Source organism: Agelaius tricolor, unplaced genomic scaffold, assembly GCF_023055355.1.
Source record: "Agelaius tricolor isolate 1412-34295 unplaced genomic scaffold, bAgeTri1.0.p SCAF_23, whole genome shotgun sequence".
Lineage (NCBI taxonomy): Eukaryota > Metazoa > Chordata > Aves > Passeriformes > Icteridae > Agelaius > Agelaius tricolor.
Window position 1 is genome coordinate 5,361,382 of NW_027269283.1, and position 25,916 is coordinate 5,387,297.

Here is a 25,916-nt window from a genome sequence, read left to right on the forward strand (position 1 = left end):
TGGCATTGGGTTGTTGCATTTGTTTTATTTGGGGTTTTCACTTCCGTGCTCTCGTGCAGAGCATCAGTGACTGGATGGCAGGATCTCTCGGACTCCTCTTTGTTAATATCCTCTGGTTATCCCTGCAAAAATTCCATCCCTCTGCCTTGAAAATAAACCTAACAGCCAACAGCTTTGGGAACTCGGGCCCGGGTTAACTTTCACCTGGGCTTAAAGAAAAAAGCTTCAGCCTATTATCCCACCAAAACTCACAGGAAATCAGACCTTGGCCCACCTGAACATACAAAGTGAATCATGCTGTCCCATTTGTTATTCCTGTGTTATTATTTTAGCCTGACTTTCAAATACCCACAGAAACAAATTATTAATGGAGTTAATATCAAGGAAAACACTGTGAGCATTTGCTCTGAGTAGATTCTGTTCCCCTTGGCTGTTTCCACACTATTAATTGGTATGAGTAACAAAGTGCAGTTTGCTCAAGCATTGCTTTTGATTATTGTCCTTTTTTCTCCTAACATCTCCAAGATAAGTAGCAATTACATTGTGCTACTTTGCTCACTGCTGTTGTGCTGTAGCTCTTTAAAACAAGAAATCTGCTGTACTTTTATCTATAAACTTGGCCATTGTCAGCCAACCTCTTGATTCAATTTGTCCCTTTTGAGCCTTTCAGTTTTAGATAGAGGAACAAAAAGCTGACATTTCAGTATTCCTGCTGGTGAGGTAACCAACTTTCACTACAGAAATATTATTCATAATGACAGTTGATTTTTATTTTATTACGAGTCAAAAATGGAGGGAGAAGGTGGCTTTTGTTATATCTATGAAGAAGAGGAGGGAAGGATAACTTCCTGAAGTTCAGCTGAGTGATAGCCTCTCTTCCAGGACTATGCTCTGCTCTTCTCAAAGAGGAAGGACTGTGACTAAGGGAACATTAGAAGTTTGTTAATCTGATTTATGTAACGAGATATTTGCTAAATCCAGATTGGTAACCTGACTTACTTGGTATCTAAATGGGGCAGGTGTATCAGAGTACAGTTGGATTTCCTCATCCAGGCCCTGCATTTGGGAAGCAGCTTCAGGGTTAAAGGTATTGAGTGAGCAGCAGCATTTGCAGTGCTGGACCAGCCTTGCCTACAGCGTTTGTGGACAGGAGTGTGTTCAGCAGCATCAAAAGGAGGGGAGCAGCTCTTGTTATATTATAAGGATTAACTGGTTTGGCTCAGCATGTTTGAAGATGACCCAGCCAGAAATTCACTGTTGATCACAGAATGGTCCAAACTTTGTGAACCTGGTATTTCCATAAATTGTAGCACTGACAGAGCAGTTCTGTTCAAAGTGCCATAGTCATATCACCATCACTGCTCTTCTACTGGTAAGGAAAATGAGGCAATCAGAGATTCTTCAACCTTCTACACACACAACAGCTCTGTGCTGTCTTCTCTGCTCCCAGAAAGTCTGACTTGAGGGATTTAACCAAGGAGAGAGTACGTCATTCTCACTCCAGCCTCACCTGTGCTGTTATCCTAGACTTCTCCCTCACATCCAAAGTCCTTTTGCTAACTTACATTTCATAGTTCTTTTCCCATAGCTCTTTCTGAATTATTATTCCCCAAGTGCTCCTCCTTTACAGGCTGAGAACGGAGGTGCTGACACAGGCCTGTTATAAAGGGGCAGCCCTACCCTTCTTAGTGGGTTGCTGGAGCCATTGCAGGACTCTGACAGGTTTGAGAAGTAAATCAAAATGGTGAAGAAATTCTCATAGTCTGGGAATGGAGAGGTTTTGGACCAAAAATGAGTGAGAGAACATGCCCTGAAGGCCAGGTCTCGTGCCTCGCCTCCTTCTTGGCTGTCTCATGTTCACGTTGGTCATTATTCATTGCATGGATATCAATACTCCAGCACTGTAACAGGTTCCACCTCAAGATTTCAGAGGACTTTCCAGCCCCTAAAAAGAGCTTAATTGGCAATTTATACTGCAGTTCCCAATTTTACAGAGGCCTTAATGTAGTCCTGAGAAACTTGCCCAGTCTCATAGTGATTGGAAGAACTCAGTAGTGTTACTTCAAGGTAAACTGCAGCTCTAGGGAAAATTATATATATATATATATATATATATCTTTTGTTGCTGCAGTTTATTTAATCCTGCAGTGCCTGGAGGTCTCACAGACAGTAGGACAGCATTGCACTGGTGAATGCTGCACATGCATAAAGAGGAATAATACCTGTCCTGCAGCTTCTGCAGGGAAAGACACAAAGGCCAGTGGTGGCACAAAGGACTCGCCCAGGAATGAGCTGAGTTACCTGGGGCAGAGCAGGGAGGAAACCCCAGGATTTGTGAGTCTCACACCAGGGTTTGATCTGCTGTTTCTCTATGCAGAATTTATTTCATTGTGTCCTCTGTGAGAGCTATTCCCATGTTAGTGAGCACCACTTTTTCTTGCACACACTTACCTGTGGGTTTTAGTCAGAGTATTCCTTCTGAAGCAACGTGAGCAAGTATTTTCTAATACATTGATTTTTCTGTGGGAACTTCAGGGAGTCATAGAATGGCTTGGGTTGGAAGAGACCTTAAAGATCATCTTGTTCCAGCCCCCCTGCCACTAGACCAAGTTGCTCACACCCTGGGGCTTGTGGCAGCTTCGTGCATCACTGCCTTTTGAATGAGGGGTTTTTTGTTAGGATGTGGGTGGTATAAATGTTCTAAACTTTCTGGAAAATGTTTTCCCTTGGCACTTGTTCCAGCTAATGGCCAACTTTCCCTGCATTAAACTGTGCAGGGATAGAATTGCTGCTGCCCTGCTGCTCCAGCTGTGTGCTGTGTGAGGTGCTTCCCCTCCCAAGCCCTCTGCATCTTGGGATGATTTCTCTTGTCCTGCTGCATTAAATAGAGTTTCAGAGAAGTTATTACTTGCCTCATTGAATAGTTAGTTTTGCAAAAATGATTGCCTGAAAGTAGTTTCTCTCATGCCACTGGAGTCTGGGCAGGTGTGCCCAAGGCTCCACAAATAAGCAAGGAAAGCTCTGTTCTCTGTGATTTTCCACTAATTTTTGAAGCAGATGGTTTGTTTGTTTTTTTTTGTGATGTTCAGTGCTTTATTGTCTCCACTTCATTCTGGTATGCTAGAACTGAAGTAGTTTCTGGATGCTTAATTTTGCTTATGTAATGACTTTATGTTACAGTGTATTGATGATGCAAATATTTTACAAAATGAGGCCCTGCAAACACACACACACACCTGAAACTGAGTTTTTTTCCTGGTAAGATCAGAGTTTCATGTTCTGCTCTTTACTCAGCATGACATGTGAGGAGAAAGCAGAAAACTGAGGGGAATAAACTCTAATTTCATATATATACATATATATATATATATATATACTCAATTCATATATATATACACACACACACACACACATATATATATATGTGTGTGAGTATATATATATGTGTGTATATATATATGTGTGTGTCTGTATATATATATGTGTACATATCTATATATATATTTGTGTCTTTAGCCCTTGTGATTCTTAGGAGAAGGAGTAAAAAATGTAGTTCTTCAAAGTGGAAAGAGGTGCCTAAATAGTGACAATTGTCATGAGCTGGACTCTGCAGCCCTTGGTTTGGGAAGCCCTGACTCTGGAAACAGTTATTTCACATGAAGGGCCCTAATTCTGCAGCTGGAGCTGCTGGAGTGGTTTTCTGCAGTCACATGCAGCCCTTGCATGCCTGGGGGATCTGAATAGGAAGAGGTGTGATGAATTTAAAAAGCTTGTGAATGTCAGATAGGAATGTGGAAGCTGAAAGAGATTATTTATGTACTTTTGTATGTATGCATACACATACAATTATATATTTCAAGTCATTGTAGGCTGTAAGCTCACAGTGTTTCTTTATCAATGTATCCTCTGTGGTACTTGCTTGTTCACAGTAAGAAAGCTGAGTAATTTTATGCTTTGGAAAATAATAACTTTGCAAGGGTTGCTCCACTTGGCAAATAGATCCAACAGACCCAAAAAAGGCATTGTGAAAAATTCTACTTTCTCATTTTGACTTAGAATAAGTGAAATACTGTGGCTGAAATGGATTTTAAAAGACCCAGTGACTCCAGCCAATGTCACGATGTGTTTCTGCTGGGGCTGACAGGTTGAAGCTCTGTGCTGTGAACCCCATCATGAGCTCATTCGAATTTTCAATTTGAATTGAGCCTCTCAGAGTGCTTTCAGAATGAATGGTGAAGGTGCCTTGTCCTGGGGGGTTCTATGGGCACTGAATCCCCTCTCCTGTGGACTGCTCAGCCAGAAAATGCTGCTGCTCCCTCTGCTCTGTCTTCCTGCAGTCTCTCCCATTTTAATTGCAGGAAAGGCAGGGGAATCCCAGCCCAGCTCATGCCCCTTTTTCATCTCAGTCTGCTGTGTCTGCAGGGGGAATCAGGAAAACAGCACCTGGAGGAGGCAGTAGTGAAGCCCTGCTGGGAGGAGTAAAAACATTTATTTATATGAAGACACCCTACTTTTTTTTTTTTTTTAATTAACAGGTCTGAGATAAAAAATAAATACTGCATTTAAAGAAAAAAATAATATATTTAAAGAAAAATCAGTGAAAAGCAGACTGGAATAGCAGGTGAGGAAGCCTGGTGAAGCAAGTCAATGCTTCTGGAAATTCAGGACTTCCAGGGAAACAAGGCATGCAATTATTTGTGCCGGTTCCAAGCACTGAAAAATCTTAAGGCTGACTTTCCTTCCAAAAAAGAAAGAAAGAAAAAAAAAAAAAGTTGATGTGGCTCAAAAAATTCATGAGACAGGAATTTTCATCTGTTTTTCACTGTCTGGTCTATGGGTTAGAGCAAGACAGAAAACTTCCAGTGAAAGTAAAATTTTGATAAAAAAGACTCTCTCATTTAAAGAAAAAAAAAGACAAAACACAGAAACCATGTGGGGAAAGATTTTAAAGTTGATGGAATACTTTGGTTATTTTTAAACAATAGTGGTTTCAGAAGTGTGAAAGAATTGGTCTATTTTGTTGGTTTTTCTCAGTTATTTTTCTTAAACTTGTTTAGAATTAACACTTCTTTTTTTCTAAAAAAAAAGAGGAATTTGAAAATCTCAGTGTTAACCCAAGCTGGTTTTTTCTTTACCTACCGTGTAATTTTTTCTTGTTTCTCTTGGTTTCATCCTCAGCCTGAGATAACACGTGCTGGAGGCTCTGCCATGTGTGCTACAGCCACAGTGAGGACTCCCCTTTCTTTTGTGTCTGAAACAGGCTGGGCAATGGTAAATCCAGACAAGTGCTGCTGCCTTTATTGTGCAGTTACACGGGTAAAAAGCAGCTCTCAGGGATACAAACAGCCCAAGGCATCTGCCCTGCAGGGCACCTTGAAAGGACATCTTGTCACCAGGCTGTGCTGTCAGCCCTGGACGTGAGCATCAATGCCAGCCCAGGTTTAGCTTGGTGCCTGTCCAGGCTTTTCCTGCAGGCATCTATCAGATGTACTTGTGGGTGAACTCATTATAAAAGAGAAAACAGGGTCGTGGCTTTCACCTGCTGAAGCATTTGTGAGTTTTTGAAATGGAACAAAGAAGCTATTATAGATGGGGAGAAGAATGGCCAAACAGTGTGGGGAGGAATGTACTGACAGAGGAAATGAAATTACTTTCCTCTGCTTTTGAAATGTGTGGATAGAAGTAGCCAAAATCTTCAGTGTGGGAAATTCCCTATGATTATACCATGTGGAAGGTGGCTGCAAGATAATACTGTTTTCTTTGCTTATGAATGATTCCTTTATTTTTGTACAGGAGCAAAGTAAAATTGGGAGCAGAATTTTGCTACCAAAAGTCTTGGCAACGCTGCCTAAGCTACTATGCTTCCCATGGAGTTAAAACAGTAGAAGTTTTAATTCCCAATGAAAATTAATGAGGCATAGCAGGTGCTTTTGAAAATTTTATCCATATGGGGAAAAAAAATTAATCTTGTATTTCCTAGGAATGAATTAAACCCAAACTTTTTAGGACAGGGATGGGGTTTGTTTGTTTTCTCTGAATCAGAGAGTGAGAAAGCCATCTTCAGATTTTTCTGCATGTGATTCACTTCTGAAATAAAGTGGGGCTGTCATCTTTTTAATGATGAATACCACTGGAATCATCAAGTATTTCTTAGCAATCTGCACCATTTTTTAGGAGGGTAGAAAGATGAAAGCAGTTGATCAACTAATTAAAAACAGATAAAGTCACAGCAGCAAGACAAAAATGTGACTCTTGCAATTCTGCTGCAATCTCTGTCTCTACTCCTCCCCTTCCCAGCAGAGCTGAAAGCAGAGGACTTGGCTTGTACCACTCCTGCCTAGGGCTCTGTGCTGGCATATGCATATGTTTAGGAAGATCTGGTGGTTTAAGCTTGTATTTGGCCTCCATCCAGATACAAGTAAAAATTCTTGAGAAGATCATTGCATGGGATTGTTGCAGGGAGCATAATTTCTGAGAAACTTTGCAATTTCTCACTGCCTTGAAGTACTTGTCCTTGCCACTGTAGGCTCTGGCAGGTTTTTCCCAAGGGGAGGAATTTTGCTTTTCCACCTGCAGGGCTCCCACCTCTTCAGTTCCCTCACTGATGGCAGATGCAGAGCTCATTCTCATTTCTTCCCACACCCATGCCAGCTTTCCCCCCTTAGTGTCTTTTCCTCCTGAGTGTCCTTTCTGTTGCTCAGATGCCCTCCTGCAGGCTGCTGTCATTTTGGGGAAATGCCCCGCTCTTCCTTGCACATATTCCCTCTGAAATCTCTCAATCACTTGGCCACTGAGTTTACCTGGTACCTCATACTGCCCAGGTGTCTTATTTGCTGAAAATGCCCTGAAAGCTCTCCTTTGAACTATTTTTTACCATTCAGGTACATTTTGAAGCCAGAATTCTGTCCTCTCACCCCGGGACTGGGGTAGAGATGGGTGAGAAGCGCAGATTCCCAGGCAGAAGCCCCCTGCCTCCTCAGGGAGGATGGAAATGCCCTGAGCTGCCTTTAGTGTCTTGTGGGTTGATGTTAATAACAAGTGGGAGCAGGCTGAGAGAGGATGCAGGTTCTGCCTGAGCAGCAGAGCCCCAGGCTTTGGAAGGAAACTCCTTGACCTGTTGCTGGTGCCTTCTGCCTTGTCAGCCGTGCTGGGCAGAGCTGTGGTGAGGCTCCATCTGCCCACAATGCCATTTTTGGTTTCCTCTTCCACCCTCTCAAAATATGATCCAGGGAGTTCTCATCACCTTGCAGGCTCAGTCTGCACACCTGATGCCTTGAGAGGCTACCTAGAGTTAAAGGAGTAAAGAAGGGATTTATTAAAAGGCCTTCACAGGATTCTCCTTGGGCAGTACAGGAGCCTGGCCACAGCTCCACCCAAGGTGGATGATGGGTCTCGAGTTTTCACACTTTTATAAATTTTGGTCCATTTCCTTATTGGGGTCAATTGTGCAATTCCAGCTCAGGTTATGCAGTCCCATCCTCCCAGATTGCTCTCCTCAGTTTGCTGTTGTTTGCACTTTTTGGGCCTGAAGCTGCAATGGTGTCCTTAGTTCTCAGGCTGAAAAAGGATTGTTTTGTGTGACTGAACTGTGAGGAGAACTTGCTAACGCTCTATGTGAAGTTCAGAATCTGTAAAATAAGAAAGCTAAAACTTAAAGGCATCACACTGGGTCCCTCCATGGCATTGGACACCCGTTTTTGAGTAATTTGGAGAGAGATTGAATCACTCAGGAGTTCTGTCTTCAGCACACATTTGACTGCCTTGACTTGGGGTCTGGAATCATTGCCTTCCAAACATCACTGTAAAAGAACAGGGGATTTGCCAGTTGCCCCAACACCTCAGTCAAAAATCTGAAACCTTAAATTGTTTAATCTGGCATTCCTAGTTTCATAATGACTGAAAAGAAAAAAAACCCCTTATATTTCTATTTTTTCCTTCCTAAACATTAGAAAAAAAGTTTCTGTTTTTGGCAGAGATTTTGCGGGCTAACTTTCAGGGCAAAATACTGGGGTTTGAGTAGGGGATTCTAATGGAAAAGCTGAGCAACAAATTCACACAAGGTTCTTCTAATTGTAGCAGCCAAAAGCTCTTCCAGATGTCTGTCAGCCCTGCATGCTAGATGCTGCCATCACTGGTTTTAATAAAAGCTCATATTCAGCAAACTTTATTACTGATTTACTGTACACTGCTTAAGCCAGAAAATGTTTTTTCTCTAAAAAGAAAACAAAGACCTGATATTTTCATCAGTTGCACTCCAGCATGTCATTTACTGTTTTAAATACCAGCCCTGTTCCATTATTTGACTGTTTTCTGTAGCTTGCCATCATTAAAACTGGAATTTCAGAAACTCTTGTCAAGAAGTCCATAGGCAAGAAATACACATGAATAAATCAGTAAATGGTGCGTGCAAAACAGGCAAAGCCACTAAGAGCACTCAGACGTGACAGGCACAGCCAGCCAGGCAGCTCTGTGAAAAGTTACCTGTTTGTACATGCAACTAATGCAGACTCTAAACTAAAGTGAGAGCTGAAAAAACAGGAAAATACAATGTGACTTGGTGAATGCAAAAGTGAACAGAACAAAACCAGTAGAAGAACCATCAGGCAGAGAGTAGCTAATGAAATCTCTGAACAATGATGTAATTAAAGTGCATTAATCACGATAAAAGATCATTTCCCTTTAAACATCTGCTCCTGTTCACTTGGCAACAGCCTGGGCAGTGTCATGAGTGATGGGGGTTTGGATTATGCTGAAGGGTATGTGCTATCTGAGAAACAAGGTGGAACAGCCCCAGCTTGACAGGGTCTGGGGCAGCAGAGCTTCCCCTCAGTTCAGGGACAGCACTGAGGAAGGGGAAAAGAAAGGAGATGGTGCTCAGAGTGGGAAGGAAAAGCTTGTATAAAATGGAACCCCACCTTCTCAGCCATGCAGACAAAATTTAATTGGGTGCTGGTGGATTTGAATAAACAAATTCCTTAAAATCCTCTGGGAAGAAGCCCCTGCCCACCCTGCTGTTTTCAGAGAGCATTAGGAGCCGTAGCTCATGCCTTGCTCTGCCCCACTGAGAAGCACCACAAAATTCTCCCTGAGCCCTTTCTCTGTGGCAGCCTGGCTGTGCCAGCAAGAGAGTGCTGGCTTTTCTGGAGAAGAAGCTCTGGCACAAGTTCAGTGTGCAGAAGAAGGGTTGTGACCATCCCTCACTGCCCTGCAGGGCTTTGGTACCGATGGAGCAGAGCTTCCTGCAGTGCTGAGTGAAGAAGCCTCTTGTGAGCTGTGTTCTGAGTTGAGTGAGGAGTCATGGATTGTTGTTTCAGCTCTGGGCTGGATTTTTTACACCTGGGGATGATTTGTTTGTATCTTTGCACACATCTGCCTCCTTGCTGCATTTCCACGCGTGGGCACTGGCTGTGGGCACAGTTGGTGGCTCTGTGCTTCTGCATTTTCAGTTCCTCTGTATCTCAGGCAGGGTGGGGGAGCCAGCTGTGCTCCTCTCCCAAGGACACATCTGAAGGTGGAACCCTTTGGGACCCACTAGCACAAAGATGCAGCTGCAGAGCTGATTTTTATGCTGCTCTGGTTTCCTTAGCAGATCTGAAGCAGGTAGCACTTGGGGACAAAGGGATGACACAAGTGTTGGATCCAGAGCATTTCTACCACACTGGTCACTCATAAGGTCTCCTTCATGGCACATACTTGGGAAGCCTTTGCCAGCCTCTGGAATTGAGGCTGTGTGGGTGATGAGATGCCCACATGGATTTCCAAGGGAGGCAGATCCCAGATCCCACCTGGGGACAGGGGGATTGGGGTTGTGGGCACTGTACATGTTTATGCCTCTTCATTTCAGCCCATTTTTGGTAGTTCTATGAATTCACAGAGGGTTCATGGTTTTTTTGTTGATTTTTTTTTTTTTTCTGTCTGGGCAGCTGTCAGGTGAGAAAATGAAAATGAATTTAGCTTTGGTTTCGCTCTTTAGTTACAGATGAAATGATCTGGTTTGTGCTTGTTCTTAACAATACTTGTCCTCCCTCACAGGCTTTATAAAAGAGATTGGGGAGCTTCAGATAAAAAGTTTGTGGTTTTCTATTTCTCAAAGCTGGTAAAGCCATACAGGGGTATTTAAACAGAAAATCAAAACAAACCCCTTGGCTTCTCCCAGAACACACAGATTGGTATTGCAGAAGCCTGATGATTTCAGCTTTATGTGCTGCTGTCTGTAACTCTGGGGTGTTTTAGGTGTGCTGTGGGTTGTGAGCAGCCAGTGCTGCCTGCCCAGTGCAGCTCAGGGAGCAGGGATGTGCCAGCTGCCTTGGCAGCCACACTCAGTGATGAGGGAGGGAGCCTGAGCAAGCTCAGCCAGGATCCCCTCAGCACCACCTTCCCTCTCCCCCATCAGCTCTTGCTCTGTCCAAGAGCCCAGTTATGCTTTCCCCTAATAGCCCTAATTCCACCCAGTGACTTCCAGGGAGCTGAGCTGAGGTTGTGCTCTGTGTGGCCACAGAAAGCAAAGAACAGCACAGAATCTTTGAGTTCTCTGTTCATCATCTGGTCTGGGCTTGAGCCAAAAGCTGCAAGTTTAGTCTTGGAAAATCCAAATAGGTTTCCATTGCATTGTGTGTTTTTAAAAAGAAATGAAGACGTTTAATTGAGAAATTTAGCTCCAGGTTTTCTTTGCCCAGTGTGTTCTTCAGTTCTAGACACAGGCATTGGTTGCACAGGGAACAGGGGGAGAACGTGATGGGAGTAAAGGTGTCAAGGAAACCTGCCTTGCATAAAAGGAATTGTGCAGGTATAAAATGTACCAGACCTTATTGTACTCACCCCATTGTCTTCACCAAAACACAGGTGTGTAAATCTGTGCTTTTACTGACATCTTTTGTACCCATCCAATATATCCAACACTTCCAAGGGAAGCAAGCAGCTGAACAGGTCTGTAGCTGCAGGTAGGCACATGAATTGAAAATGGAGGTGTGTACAGGAATACACCTATTGATTTTATACATAAGGTCTGAAATAAGGATGTAGTCCTTGTTTCTGGACTGTTTCCATAATGCAGAGGTTGTGAGCTGTCATGGTGGTGTAGGTCATGTGCACACCTGAAGAATTGTGTTTTTCTTCAGAGATGCAAGTCCTAGGTGTCGCTAATTTGAAGTTGTTGGTTGCATCAGAGAAGGTCGCTGATGTGAAAGGGACTGTCCTTGTATCACTGCCACCTAATGGCCAGGACATTGTAGTGGGGTGCCTGGCTTGGGTGTCCCCTGGAAAACTGATCCTGTCACCAGTCCTGACTGCATTGCCTTGTAAGACTTGATAATGATCTTAACTGCCCTCAGCTTCGTTTTCAGCCTGTTACAGTCTGTTCTGCAGCCTCACTGGACACTGGTGTGTGTATTCTTGCTTTGATGGCATAGGAGAGATCTGGAATTTTGTTTTTGTGTGGCAAAATCCAGGCAGAAAGGGAAATCATTAATCAGATGGGTGTAATCTCCAAGGAAGCAAGTACTGCATTTTAATTCAGCATTTCCCTTTGATGAAAACTTTAGTGAATGTTATTATGTGGAATTTATATGAAGCCTGGGTTTAGGTAATCAGCTTTAATATTTATACTCTTAGGGAAAAAAAAAATTGAATCATTAGTAAGCATGCATAATTAATGAATAAATTGTATTTTTCCTTTGTTTTCCTTCAGGTATAAGGAAATGCTAGATCTAGTGATATCACCCAGCCTGACTGTAAATAGAGAGTGCCCTGACAGACTGAAGCTTAACCTTTCTCACATTTATGCCACGGCTCCAGATGACATAGAAGGTAGGCTGCTCTTCTGCTTGCTGTTTGCTGCTTTAACATAAAATAAATTAATATATGTTACCAAAGGGAGCTGGCCACTGCAAGGCCTCTGCTTCTGGCAATTAGTTCTACAGTATAGTGAGCAACTGAGATTTTTGAGGGTTTGTTTTTTGTTTTTTTTTTTTTCTATACTCACCAGTTGTGGTTGAATCCTTTAGTTCCACAATGGCTTGAATGAAATGGAATAGAAATATTTCATATGTAAATCTATATCTGTGTATAGTTGGTGCCTGCATTTACACACATGCACGTGTAGATTTTTGTTCCACTGGAGGAATTGCAGGTGTAAACTGTATTTTGTGTAGACCTGGTAGTTTTTGCTGGAGCCCCAGTGGTGATGTGAACGTGAGCCCTGGGCTTGGGTGGCTGTGCTGCTGCTGCTGCTGATGTTAATGTGGGGGCTGTGGGGGCTCCCAGGCCCAGAAATGCATTGAGCAGCCTGGAAACCTCCTGCCAAAGCAGCTCTGTGCCCCACTTTGCATGGCTCTGAGACCACTGCTGCCATCCCCTCATGGTTAGCCCTGCTGGCCTCTGCTCTGGAGTTTCACATTTGGCAGGTACCAGGGACAAATTCTTTCAGTGGTTGAGGCTCTGATGGAAATTTATCTGCTCTCCTCCTTCTCCCCCCTGCCCCATCGTACTGCTCAAGTGAAGGAAACAGAAGAATGTTAAATCTGCTAAAAAAATTATTGGCAAGTGATGCAGCTGAACTAGTTCTTGCTAGTACAATCCCAGCTATTGTTTGCTGCGGTCAGGATCTGTCAGCCTTCCTGTTAGAGGGGAGGTAGGAAAAGGCACTGGCTATTATGTTTTAGTAGTATGTTTAACCCTTCATTTAGAGGCTCTTGGAAGGCCAGGAGATGTTTTGTTTGCATGTTTGCTCAGGCATTAGGAATTGCATGGTTAAATCACGCCCATCGTGGCTTCCTATTTACAAAAGCAGCAGATGGAATTAAAGGAAACATCCTTTTAGATGGTCCTGTTTGCAGAAAAGATTAGAGCTAGAAATGATTTTTAGGTACATCATTTTGTAAAAGTCTTGGTGCAGGAACTGTTTTTGTTATGGGGTATAAATAAGAGCCAGCACAGAAGCACCACTTTGCCAGTGACAGCTCACATTGATTTGTTTCTTATAGAAATATTACAGTGTTTTTTCTACAGAATGATCCCCTGTGCTACCAAGACTGTGCTCTTTCCCTTGAAAATACTTGGGGTTAATTTGAAGAACAGGAAAATACTTGTGTGTTTGACAATTCTCAGACTGACAGAGCTCTTCATGTAATAAATGCACACAAATTTCTGCTCTGTATTACACATAAAGTATTAAATTTAGCCAGTCTAGTCATAGTACTTACTCATTTAGATGTATGTGTAGTTGTCTGGCCTGTTGTTTTCATGGGTGCTTGTCATGAGATGTGCAGTTATATCAATGTAATTTTCAATATAATTGAAAAATTATATATATAAAATATATAATTTGCACATTTTGCCTGTAGGATCAACTTTCCTTTTCTTGTCAGTGACAGTAGCATATTGCATATTCACACACAGTAAATTCCTACTTGGAATTCTTGGCAAACTTATTTACTCTGTACCAAAATAAAAATTTGATGCTGTGGTGTTTTTCAAAGAGACAAGAAATGAGGTTTGTGCTCAAACTGTTCTGCTGGCTTTTTGAGTAAAAGCCATTAAGAATTAAAGAAATTAATTTTAAAATGTTTATTTCTTCATGGAGATCTGTTTTGTAATGAGGAACAGACAGAAATGGTGTAGTTCTTGTTTTCACAGTCTGAAAATCTAATTTTCTAAACTGTTGTCTTTCAGGTAAGTCAAAGCAAATTTTTCATAGTGAGTTTGAAGGTGACTCAGGTAAGCCCAGTTTTGGTTTGAAACTCAGTCTTTTTTCTGTGGATGTGTAAGTGAATAGATACACGTGTATAACGTTATCCTTTGTCAATAATATGTGCATTTTTATAACACTGTCAGTATTTTAAAGTAAACCTCTCTGCCTGTTGCTTGGGAAATAGCTTGCTGTACCACATTTTATGGGCACAGAAAGCAAGGTAGGGTTGCAGGTGGATTTTACTTTTCTAAGGTGTGGGAGTGTTGCAGGAGTTTGAAGAGTTTTGGTTTTGTTCCTGTGAATGATTAGGGTGATCCTGTCAGTGATTATGTATGTAGAGGTTTCACCACTAATTACATAAATTAACATTCTAAAAAAAGAATGATACCTAGTAATTAATATTTTAGTAAGGACTCATGATGGTGCAATTTTTATTGAAGTTTAGTCTAAAAAGTTACCAGATGAAATGTCAGTGATTTTAAAAATAGTTTGGCGTAATCTCTGTGTTATAGCATAAAATGATCACGCCATGTAAAATGTTGTGAAAAAGGGTTGTGTGTGAAAACCGTATTCAAGAGAGACCTAAATCAGGAAGAGCAAACATTTCAGATGTGAGCATGTTGGATCTTTTTGGTCATTCTGTCCATGTTTACAGCACAAATTACCCAAACCCATAGAACTGTTTGCATGCATTTAGACTTTATATGTGCTTGCACATTTCCTTAAATGAAAAATGGTTTAAATGTTTAATTTGCCAGCTGACCAATGTCTGAACAAAGGAGGTTGTGCTGCTTTGGTCACTGGAGGTGTGTGGAGAAGCCATGTGCAGTGAGTCTGGCGTGTGCATTGATGCAGCCAGCAGACACAGAGGCTGCATCAGTTGTGGCTTGTCATTATTGATGATTGTGAGAGTGTTTTGGCATTTGTAGTGCTGAATTAATGACAGCTCCAGCCAGGAACCGAGGAGCAAAGTTTGGATGGCACTGTGGAGGCAACCTGCAAAATGTACATGGTGGTATTTTGGTATGACATTTTCAGTACAACTTGCAGGTTTTAATTTTGCTTTTTTTGTTTGTTTGTTTTTAGTTTTTAATTTGGTAAATATAAATTTATCTCTGAATAAAGCTGGTAGCACATTTTTCTTTGGTAGTGTTGCAGCACACAGTTGTTTGGTCCATTAGAAGGCATCTTGCACATATAACTTGCATGATAGGTTTTCTAATGATGTAATTTTTTGATTGCTGGTAGTTCAATAAGGTATGCTATAGTTAACTCAAAAAATTCAAATTAAGGAGATTTATGATGTTGTATTTTTAATATTTACTATTATTTGATATATTTAATGGACATTAAAGAAAGTGAGTCATGGTCTAGGAGAGTACCAAAAAAAGCAAAAGATCAAAATGTGCAGTGAGCTTAAATCACTTCAGCAATCATAGTATTGGCTTTTATAGCCTTTAGCATATGAGTCATTGCTTCAAAGCCCAGCTTCATGACTGATATCAGTCCCATGAGAAGAAGAAACTGGTAGTTCAATCAACTGGTATCACCCTCAATTAAAAACTAAATCTGTATTTGTTGTGAAGCAGAGAATATCTTTCTTACCTACCTCAGCTTGGGAATATTAACTAAAAAATAAATTTGATTCCTGTATATTTTTCTCAAACCAGCAGTGGTAAAAACAATTGTATCAGCTTGGCCACAGAACAGAACACAATGAAAATCTAAGACCCTTTAATTTTGTTTTCCAGGCAGCAGCAAAGCAGCACCGCAGTGTCCTCTCCATCTGTACACCACAAAGTGAGTGCTCGTGCCAAGTGCTGTAATTTAAAATCCCTGTTTTGCTGAACAGCCATTTTGTGCAGACTTCTGTCACCTTAAAAAACATCTGCCCTAAGCCCATCCACCTGTTCCCCCACACGTCTCTGGCACAGGGAAGTAGCTGGTTCCTAATCTTCTTGGATATGGAGTGAAATAAGGTTTGAGGTACTGTGAACTGTGTTTTTGTAGCTCTGGGGATCCAAACCTTATCAGTTTGAATATTGTTGTGTTTATGAGTAACCACAGAGGGGATGTGTCAAAATGTCTGAGGTTGCCCATCTCACTCACTTGTTCGGCAAACTCAAAATGAAACATGAAAAATCAGTGTTGATTTTATTTTACTTTTTTAACTTGCACGTATTTTGCACTTTCTTAAAGCCGCCATGCATTTAGGTGGCTTAATCTGATAGTTCATAAAACAAACTTCTGCTTCAGTCCTCTCAATTCCCAAAATATTCAGCATCCTGTGTTGAATGTAATTTTAGCAAGATGTCTAGAACTGTTCTGCTTGTGCTCTAGAAGACCATGTGCAGTAACTGTTTCCTTAATCCCTTCTGTTTCCTTGTTCTGAATAGACACTATCCCCACATAGTGACCGTCCCGCCCTTCCCCACGATGGCAGCCTATGGGCAGGCTCAGTACAGCACGGGAATCCAGCAGGCTGCTGCCTACACTGCCTATCCCCCACCAGGGCAGCCCTACGGAATCCCCTCCTACAGTGAGTACCCCACAGTCCTGGTGCCTTGAGGGCATCATCCTCCTGCTGCTGGCAAAATAGATTTGGAGTCTTTAGGTTTTACACCGAATTGTCATTTGTGTCTCAGCAACGTTAGGCTTAGAGGAAAGTCTGACTTTAAAAATGTTGGGTTTCCTTTGAACGTTACCAGCTTTAAACCTATCAGCTTGTCATATCATGGGTTATGTTTTTGCAAACTAGGTAAGTTTGGAGCCAGTCAGTAGTAGACTATATGAGAAATTCAGGTTCAGCAGGATGTGCCACGTAGGAGTAACAGCTTGTGAGTGTTCCCATGATCCACTGTCAAGACAAAGTACAGTAAATATGGTATTTATGAAAACTACACTTTACCATCCTTGATTCTTCCTGAGGTTTCAATAACACAAGCTACTTTGAGAAAAATTTTGTGTGTATTATTACAGAAGAACCAAAATGCAGAGCAGAATAAGGCATGGGTGAGAGGTTACAGAGTACCTTGGTTTTGGAAGACAGTTTGTGTTTAAATGGACACTTACTGGCTATATGTGCAGTCAGCATTTCTAACCCCAGTCAGCTTTGTTCCCTGCTCTCCTGCACAGCCTTGCCAACAGCTGTGGGGAGGCAGTGCTGGGCAGGAGCAGCTGGGGCAGCTAATTAAACCAGCACTCCTGACAGAGGAATGCCTGCTACACCAAGCCTTAAGTGTCCTCAAGTTCTGCATGGGGATACTGAGCTCTTGAGGAAGCTGAAATTTCTTTCCACTCCTAAAGACCAAAGAGATGTTGCTCTCGTTTAGGCGCAGCTCTTTAACAGAAAACTTTGGGCTTCCTCCTTCTGGCTGCTCACATGAGGGCTGAGTCTTGCACCATTAAAATGGTTTCATAGTTCTGTTTCCACTCCTGTTTTCTCTTGTGCTCCTTAGCACCTTTGTTTACTTGGCAAATACAGGATCTCTTCCCAACAAGAAGTTTTTATACCGACAAGGCTTTTACTAAAGGGAAATTCAGTGCAGTGCTCTGGAAGGCTGGGGAAGCAGCCTTGGCAGAGCCAAAGCTCTTCCAGGATGACGAGAGGAATGTTCAGAGACCCTTTCCTGGAGCTGTTTGTGTGTTTGCATCAGCTGGCTGACTTCCAAGGAAAACTCTGAGCAGTTGTCCTGCTAGAGCAGGTGAAAGCAGAGCCATTTGCTACTGCCTAGAGGCTTTAGGGCATACATGTGTCAGGCCCATATGCTGCTTATAAATCCTGTGGGTGACCTCTTAGCATCCTTGAGCAGTGATTTCCCTCCCCCAGCCTGTACACCCTCTCTGAGATAGTCAGCACAGCGTATGAAAAACTCCACCTGGCTGACAACCAAGAACAATGAAGCAGTATTGTTTTTAGGCACAAAAAATAAAACTCGGCCAGCTCCTAGACAAAACAGAACATTATGTGGAAATTAATTTGGTGCTAAGGTATTTTGCTGTCTGACAACAATTTTTAGGCTTCCAAAGAGGCCCATTTGCTGAAGATTAATTGTAACTGGGGTGGGCAGGTTGAGTGCTGGCCTGTGGAGTGCTGATGGAATAGAAAAGCACAGGATGTTGGAGAGAGGGGCTTCTCTGCACACTCCTCTCTTCCCCAGCAGTGATGAAGCCCCACACTTGCACCAGAATTTGTCCCTTCACTGTCCTAATAAACTTCCTGCCTTTCACAGTCATCTTGTTATGAGCTTGTGCTCAAACTGCATCGCAGTTCTTCTCACCTAAAGCTATAGTAAGTGATTTTTATTAGAGAAAACATTATGTGGGAGAGCTTACTCCAAACCTGAGCAAGCACAGACTTGCTGCTTCTAGTTAAGCTAGAATTGAGCATGTTTCAGGTAAGGCACCTGAATTCAACTTGTCTGCAAGTGCTAAAAGAGGACAACAGCATGGAAATTGTGTAAATCCAGTGTCCAAACATCAGCAAGGTCTTTTTTTAATCCCAGCGCACAGGGAGTGTCCATTGGCCATCTTTTGTTGTGCAAATAGGATGCAAAGGAGGGAAGGATCACACCCAAAGGGTTCATAATGTGTTGCACCTTTGAGCTGTTTATTTTAATAATACAGCTGTACAATCTCAGCAGCGTCTCAGAATAAAATATCAACTCCTTTCATTACCAGCAAGGGTTTCATCTTGCAATGTTTAATTCAACTATTGCTGTTCCCCTGTAAATTTTCAGTTTAATTGCCTAGTTTTAGAAATGAAAAGATTTTTGTGGCTTCAGGGCTTACCTGTTGTTCCTGAACTGTATGTTATATCCAACTGAGCAGATGATAACCCTCCTGTAGGACTTGCCAATAAATGTTTTGATGCCAAAGCTGAAAATACAATGCAAGTAAAAAATAACTCCTTTGAGAACAGAAATCTTGAAGTTTATTTTGCTGAAGGTCCTGTTCTGTTGTCAATCATTGCTTGCATCTGATAACTTTTCAGGAAATTTATGTGTCAGTTTCTTCAATTCTACAAGAGTTTCTTCAATTCTGTAACAAAACTGTATCTTCAGAAATTGCTTTTGAGAACAGTATTATTCATGGTTGTTTACCCATCTTAGCAAAAGTGCTTTTGGTTGTGGATACAGAATGTAGCTGACTCAAATAAATTAATAAATCACAAATAAATTTGGGATAAATTTGTTTAGCTGTTAGGAGACCTGTTTGGGTAATACAAATAATTAAACATGCACACACATCTATATATCTATATCTATATCTATATCATCTATCTATATCTATATCATCTATCTATATCTATATGTGTGTGTGTTTATTATATTAAATACATAATATAACTGATATATATATCACATATACATATTAGATAGATAGATATATCTCTAACATAGATATATAGATATAGATATGTTATGTTAGACGTACATATGTTATATGTAAATATGTTATAGATATAGATATATCTCTGATATATATATATTTCACATATACATATTAGATAGATAGATAGATATATCTCTAATATGTATATGTGTATGAAAGAAAGTGTAAAAAAAGAGAGCTTATTAGGTTAAAATCCAGCTGAAATGTACCTCATAGTACATGCTGAAGACACCTGTGTTGGATGTGGCACCAAAAAAAAAAGAGAAGAAAAAACAAAAAGGAGGCCTGTGGTTTGGGGGTTTTGGTCACCTGCTCTTTGTCCATCTTTGCTTTTTGTCCATGTTTCCATGGCAAGCACTCATGTTTTGCTCTTGGCCCCCCAAGGCATTAAGACAGAGGACAGCCTGAGCCACTCTCCAGGGCAGAGCGGCTTCCTCAGCTACGGCTCCGGCTTCAGCGCGCCCGCGGCGGGGCAGGCGCCCTACACCTACCAGATGCACGGTGAGTGAGCATCACCTGGGCACCACAGGGTCACCTGGGGCATCACAGGGCCACCTGGGGCATCACAGGGCCACCTGGGGCACCACAGGGCCACCTGGGCACCACAGGGCCACCTGGGGCATCACAGGGCCACCTTGGCACCCACAGGGCCACCTTGGCACCCACAGGGTCACCTGGGCACCCACAGGGCCACCTGGGGCATCACAGGGCCACCTGGGGCATCACAGGGTCACCTGGGCACCCACAGGGCCACCTGGGGCATCACAGGGTCACCTGGGGCATCACAGGGTCACCTGGGCACCCACAGGGCCACCTGGTGTAAGAGCCAAAATGAGGGGTGCAGGACTCCAGGGGCTCTCCAAAATGCAGTTTATTGTACCCAAGGTGTCACAGCAGTCCAGGGTGGTGGGTGACAGAGCTGTGCCTACAGCTGTCAGCTCCAGCTGCAGGCAGGCCTGGAGACCCTTTGGTTTTGGTTACAGTGCATTATAGACCTTTCTTTGCTGAGCATCTTCATACTGTAGAACCAATCCATACCTTAACTATTACCTATAGCCTGTCATAACTACTATAATTACCATATTCATGTTACTGCTCTCCAATCACTCAAAGCTAGTACATTACAGTTTAAGCTAGAAGTTGCTTTTCAGTTTTCTTGCAGTGGAAAATTCTGAGACCTTTTTTCTACTTGCAACGTTTGCTGATTTGTTTGCCTGTGCTCTCTTTCTTCTTGGTAAAAAAAACATCTTCTTGTTTGAGGTGGGTTTATCCCGTGCTCTTAAGTCATAAAAACCCCTTCTAACTAACACACCTTTTGCCTCCTTGGTTAGCCAGTAAGACTGGCTCAGCAATTCTTTTCTTCTATATCAAAACTTGCTTCCATCTCTATTCCTTCATCAGGCTCTACATTAAAAAAATCTTTCTGCTAAGCTTTCATATCTGTGAGACTTCCTTGTCAAACTTTTATCCTTCCCACAAGCTGGGGCACTCACAGGGCCACCTGGGGCCCTCCCAGCCCCATGCTGGACCCATTCTCCCCCTGCAGCTGCTGTGGAAAGCTTCTGGGTGCAGGCAGTTGGCACAGGGAAGGAGGTAAAGTCTCTGCTTGATCTGTTTTGCTCATCAAGGCATTGATTTCTGGCTGAGGGACTGGATTTAACAGTCTAATGTCCTAGCAGAATTTCACCTATGATCAATACAAGCTTTGTCTTTCTGCAGAAACTGTGTTTTCTTTCTCTTAATTAGTTCTGTGACTGCATACCTGGGATTGTTGTGTTGGTGTGAGTTCCTGCATTCTGATGGAAGCAAAACAAAGGTGGTTTTACACTTCATGCAAACAGTCCTGTCAGAATTATGCTTCTCTCTGCCTTATGCTGACCTGAACAAACTGCTCTGTGCTTAAACTGCTGCATATTCTCCCTACTAGTATTTATTTAACAGCCTGATACTTTGATACTAAGGAAAATGAGAGTGACTCTGCTTGAGGAGAGGCGAATGCACACACAAAGCTCTGCATTGGCTTTGTCCATCCCTCTGAGATTTTGGTTTTCCAACCAAAGAGGAATTGTATGGCTTTCCCAAACTCTTACAGAAGCTGTTGAAGGGGAGAGAGATCACTTTGCCTTCTGATATTGTTGAGGGTTTTATGCACAAGGCCCTTTTGTGACATTATACTTAGCTGTTCCCATTGCAAAACTGTCCTTTAATTCTTTTCAATCCTGAAAGTGAAAAGTGGGCATACACATCCACTTTCATTTTAAGTCTGAGACAAACTAAAATCCTAAACAGTTATGAAAAGAAAGAAAACAGGGTAAAATCCATTTTATTCCAGATATTATTTAAGAAAGCTGAAGACTAAGAGTTGACCCTTGGCTGAGCCTTCACCTGCTAGTTTTGTAAGAGCACATTATCACTAAGGTGGTTTTTGGGGCTTGAATACCTCATAGTACCTCATAGTGCATGCTGAAGACACCTGTATTGGATGTGGCACCAAAAAAAAAAAAAAAAGAAAACTAAAAAGAAATAGAAAAAAGAAATAGGAGTCCTGTGGGTTTGGGGTTTTTGGTCACCTGCTTCTGGTCCTACTTCTACATGTGTTCTCTTGAGAAGACAGACTCTTGACTTTATTTGGACTGAGGTTTTTAAGATGTCCCTATTGTCAAGAGGCTTAGACAAGCAAATTTTGTGCATCAGTGCTTGAAAATGCAAATGCAAGCAGCAGTGACAGAGCCAAGAGTTGTACCAAGAGTTGTACCAAGAGTTGTACCAAGACAGGCTGAGGAGAGCCGTGTGTGAGAGCATGAATGTGCCCTAGGGCCATGCTGTGATATTAGGAAAAATCAGTTCTCTTCACGTATTTATTCCAGAAAGATTGTTTCAGCCAGCTCAGTGAGCCTTCAACACAAAGTAAACAGTTTCTGCAAGGGGCAGGTGCTTTCTCCAAGGCACAGGGAGCAGGAGTAAATGTGTCTTCCTCTAAACAAATATTTCCACCCTTCCTCTGCCGGCTTGTGAGAGGAGCAGTGTGAAGCTCCCTGGCTGTATGGTTTATTTACCTTGCTGAGTGCCAGTGAAAGGTTTGAGTGAGGAGAAGGAGCCTTCCTGTGCTGAGTGCTGCTGAGGAATGTGTGCTCAGGGCTTTCCCACGCCACAGCACTTGGGGGTGGGGAGGCGATCCCTGCCTGTGCCACCCAGGCCACTGGGCTTTGCTGCTGATGGGCTAGGCCAGCTGAAAAGGAGAAATTGTTATTGATATATTTTTATTAAAAAGTTCAGGGGGTTTAAGAGTCAAGTTTCTAACTCCCAGTTTCTAAAAAGTTTAAGAGTCAAGTTTCTAACTCCCAGCTCAAGGACAAAATGTTTTTTGCGTCATGGGGAAAGAGAGATGGTGAAGAGGGTGATGGTGAGGGGCTCAGCAAGAAAAGGTGCCTCCAACTGCTGCTCAGTGTTCTATTATCAAGTGCAAGGAAAAAAAATAATTTTTTTAAGCTATTCTCTGCAAGTATTGTAAAGAGTTAATAGCTCAGGTACAGAGGTGAAATAAGTTGGTATTGTTTGCCTCCACTGAGGACCAGTGAACATAATGATCTCATTTGTGGGTGAGGGTGGGTGGTCAGATTGCTCAGCCCTTGTGATTCCTCCTCACTGCCCCCTCAAATATGAGTTACAGCAGCAAATGAGTGCCCATTGTAGGTGTTACACCACTCACCAAGGAATAGACAACCTCTTGGGTGACAAATTTTTGTCTCACAGGCTCTAGGACAAATGCTGTCCTTTGTTGGTGCTGGTTTGTTCCCTCTGGTGTTTGTTTGGCAGCAGCACTGGCAGGCTGGGGTGCCTGTGAGCAGTAAATGGAACCTCTGGAGGCAGATTCAGCTCTCTGTTCAGTCTGTTTGTTTGCAGTACAAACACAGGTGATGCAGGTGAAAGGGGCTGCATTCAGCTTTTCATCCTGAACTCCTGGTGTCAGTTGTATCCTGGCCCTTGAGCAGGAACAGGATCCACTAAAGAGCAAGAATGAAGATATAACTTCCTTTTAGTCAGTGAGTGGTAAAGAAAAAGACCTATTTTACAGCTAGCCAGAAGGGGAAATCTATTTTCATGCTTCCCTAGCATGAAACAAAATTGATTGTGGAAGAGTTTGTTAGCCAAATAGCAAATGCAATGTGTCACACATATATACAAATATACAAGATGAGATTAGCAAGTTCCATAGCTCATAAAAGTGACACAAAACCATATTGCAAAGGTTGTGGATAGAAATAAAGATTTTAATTGCCAAGTAACAGTGGATATCATCTGGCTTCAAGTAACATTCAGACTGAATGTGGTATTCATATATTTGCTCTGAAGGAGTGACTTTTTTTCCTCTCTTATTTTCCCTTTTAACCCGTGCTGTGTACAGGGTTGTTCCATGTCATTATTACATTTAGAAAATTATTTGTTTCATAATGAGGAGATCTGAAATATGCATGTGGCCAGTCTGGGGATGGCACTCACTTTTAGTCATGAATCTGGAGAGGAGGTAACAGCTTGCATTAGGTTTTTGCCTTTAAAGTGGTAAATTTGTCATGCTGGGACAGAGATGTTTATTGAAGGTCCATTTCATTTCTTAATCAATCCTCATGTAAGTGTTCAGTTACAGCACCAAATCACCAAACACCCTGGACTTGATGTTACAAATATATTTTTTGCTTTTTTTACACACTTTTCTAAGTTTACATTTCCTCACAATTTAGCCATTCAGTGATTTGCTCAGACTTCTGGTAAAATTATTATTCAATGATAGAAATTGAACATGAGACACAAAGATTTTCTTCCACTTCTGCCCCCAAGAACTTACACTCTTAACTGGCAGCTGAGGAAACTGCTTGTTGCTGAGGGTGGGGGAGAAATCTTTGGAATATAAGAAACTTAGCATTTAGTGAGCTATGTAAAATACAAAGAGAAAATTGTGCCAGCACATTAGCTAGCCCAGAAACCCATCAGCTCTGCAGAGAGTGCAGTAACAGCCAGCTTATAGAGCATTTCCTGTGGGTGCAAGAGCATGTGCTACCCCTTGATTGCACATTAGGCCATCTCTTCTCAGCTTGTCATTAATTCCTAGACAATGCCTTGCTCTTCAGTTATAATTGCTGAAATGACAGCTGGCATGAATCTATGAAGTTGCACAACAGTTGAAACTGTGGCCAAAGACCACTGTGGATGCTGTTGTTGGGCAGGAAAAGATTTGACTGCTTTTTTGGGGTTTTTTTAATATCCAAATCTATCTACCCACAAAATACTTTTTACATTACAAAGGAAAAATCAGTTATGTAACTGGGATAACTTTCCTTTGCCAAGGAATTGCAGAGCAGTGTTGAGCTTGGGACAGACATAAATTTGGGACCAAAGACCTATGCAGTGAAATTCTTTGCTACTGCTGAACATTTGTTTTCTTTGCAGAGCCCTTCTGATGAGCTGTGAAGTAGTGAATGAATAGAAATTAGCATTTCTTTTGTGAAACACTAATTTAAAATTGATTAATTATATATATATTGCTTATGTTTGTGGAATGAATTGGTTATGAATTGTTCTCCTGGCCTGAGAACAAGTAAAATCTGAATAATTAATCAATTAAAATGTTGTCTTATGCTGAAAACATTTTGACCCTTGTTGATATCTGGATAATCTAGACAAATTTTTTTTCCAAGAGATGCCAGAATTTCTTACAATTATGTGCCAATTTGTGTGTTAAAAATTCAATACGAGGTCATAAATACCAATTTGGTGTGAACAGTTACCTCTGCCTGCATGAATTTTGCAAAGGAAGGCCATGTTTAGTTTTAAACTTGATTCTTGAAGTAGTTGGTGATGAAAATAGTGATGAAATTTCAATCTACACCTGAGGAATGTGGATCACACTTTGGCATCCAGGTCGTGAATCCACGTGAAGTCCCAAAAATGAAGGAGAGTGAGAGCGTGTTCTCAGCAGCCTGTCACTCAGATGGCTTAGATTGATAAAATTAAAACTTCAGTAGAAAAGGAGCAGCCTCTTTCAAAAGCTTCTGCTGGACACCTGGTTTGCATTAATGGCAGTCCCAGAGCGTGGCAGTAAAGTCGTGCTCCACTCCGTGGTGGGTTCAGCAGGGAGAGGCCTCTCTTCAGGAGGGGTCAGACCTCACTTTTTCCAGTGTAAATACAAGGTTCCTCAGAATAACAGCACAGCCTCCCTTTCAAAGATTTTTAAACACCAGGGGCTGACTGTGCTCCATTTGCTTTGTTTTAAAAGGAGCTGACTTGTAGGAGAGGGGAAGTCCGTGGGAGAGGCAAAGGTGTTGACAGTGATGCACTGGAGGCTGCAAGGATCTGTGCTACTGCTGCCCAAGGGGAAAGCTCTGCTCTACCTCTTGCCTTTTAATGGAAATTAAATATTAACCGGTACAGTCAAAACAGGAATCTTCTCTGAGGCAGAGCTTTTATTTTGGAGGTGTCTTGTGTCTCCTTGAGAGTTTTGTGTGGCTTTGTCGTCAGGCATGCAGAGGTGGCACTGGAGAGATGGGAGCAGCTGTGACAGAGAGAAGCAGTAAGGTAGGGGCAGTAGTAAAGGGAAGATAAGGAAAATAGAGAGAAAAGTTTGTGTGGTGAGAAAGGGGGAATCTACAGAGAAGAAAGAAGTGACATTTCCATCATATGCTGCTTGACTGTCTTGGGAGCATTGGTGAAAGTCAGATAGAAATCTCAAAATGTGGATTAATGTGCAAAATCAACACAGAAAACAGTCACAGAGATGTTTGGATGTTATAGAGACTTCTCTGTGGATTTTATTTTCATTGCTTCTGTAGGACATAAAAAA

The 25,916-nt window shown here is 42.0% G+C and overlaps 1 protein-coding gene across 3 annotated transcripts in view; it reads left to right on the plus strand.

Annotated features, from left to right (window-relative positions):
• EYA2 (EYA transcriptional coactivator and phosphatase 2) overlaps nucleotides 1-25,916 on the plus strand; it is an 87,900-nt gene that overhangs the window by 26,076 nt on the left and 35,908 nt on the right. For all 3 annotated transcript variants that reach the window (XM_071446885.1, XM_071446884.1, XM_071446886.1), the window contains exons 2-5: nucleotides 11,687-11,805; nucleotides 15,439-15,487; nucleotides 16,084-16,226; nucleotides 19,466-19,582. In XM_071446885.1, coding sequence (XP_071302986.1) covers nucleotides 11,697-11,805; nucleotides 15,439-15,487; nucleotides 16,084-16,226; nucleotides 19,466-19,582 — 418 coding nt within the window. In that variant the 5' untranslated portion in view covers nucleotides 11,687-11,696. The remainder of the gene's footprint in view (nucleotides 1-11,686; nucleotides 11,806-15,438; nucleotides 15,488-16,083; nucleotides 16,227-19,465; nucleotides 19,583-25,916) is intronic.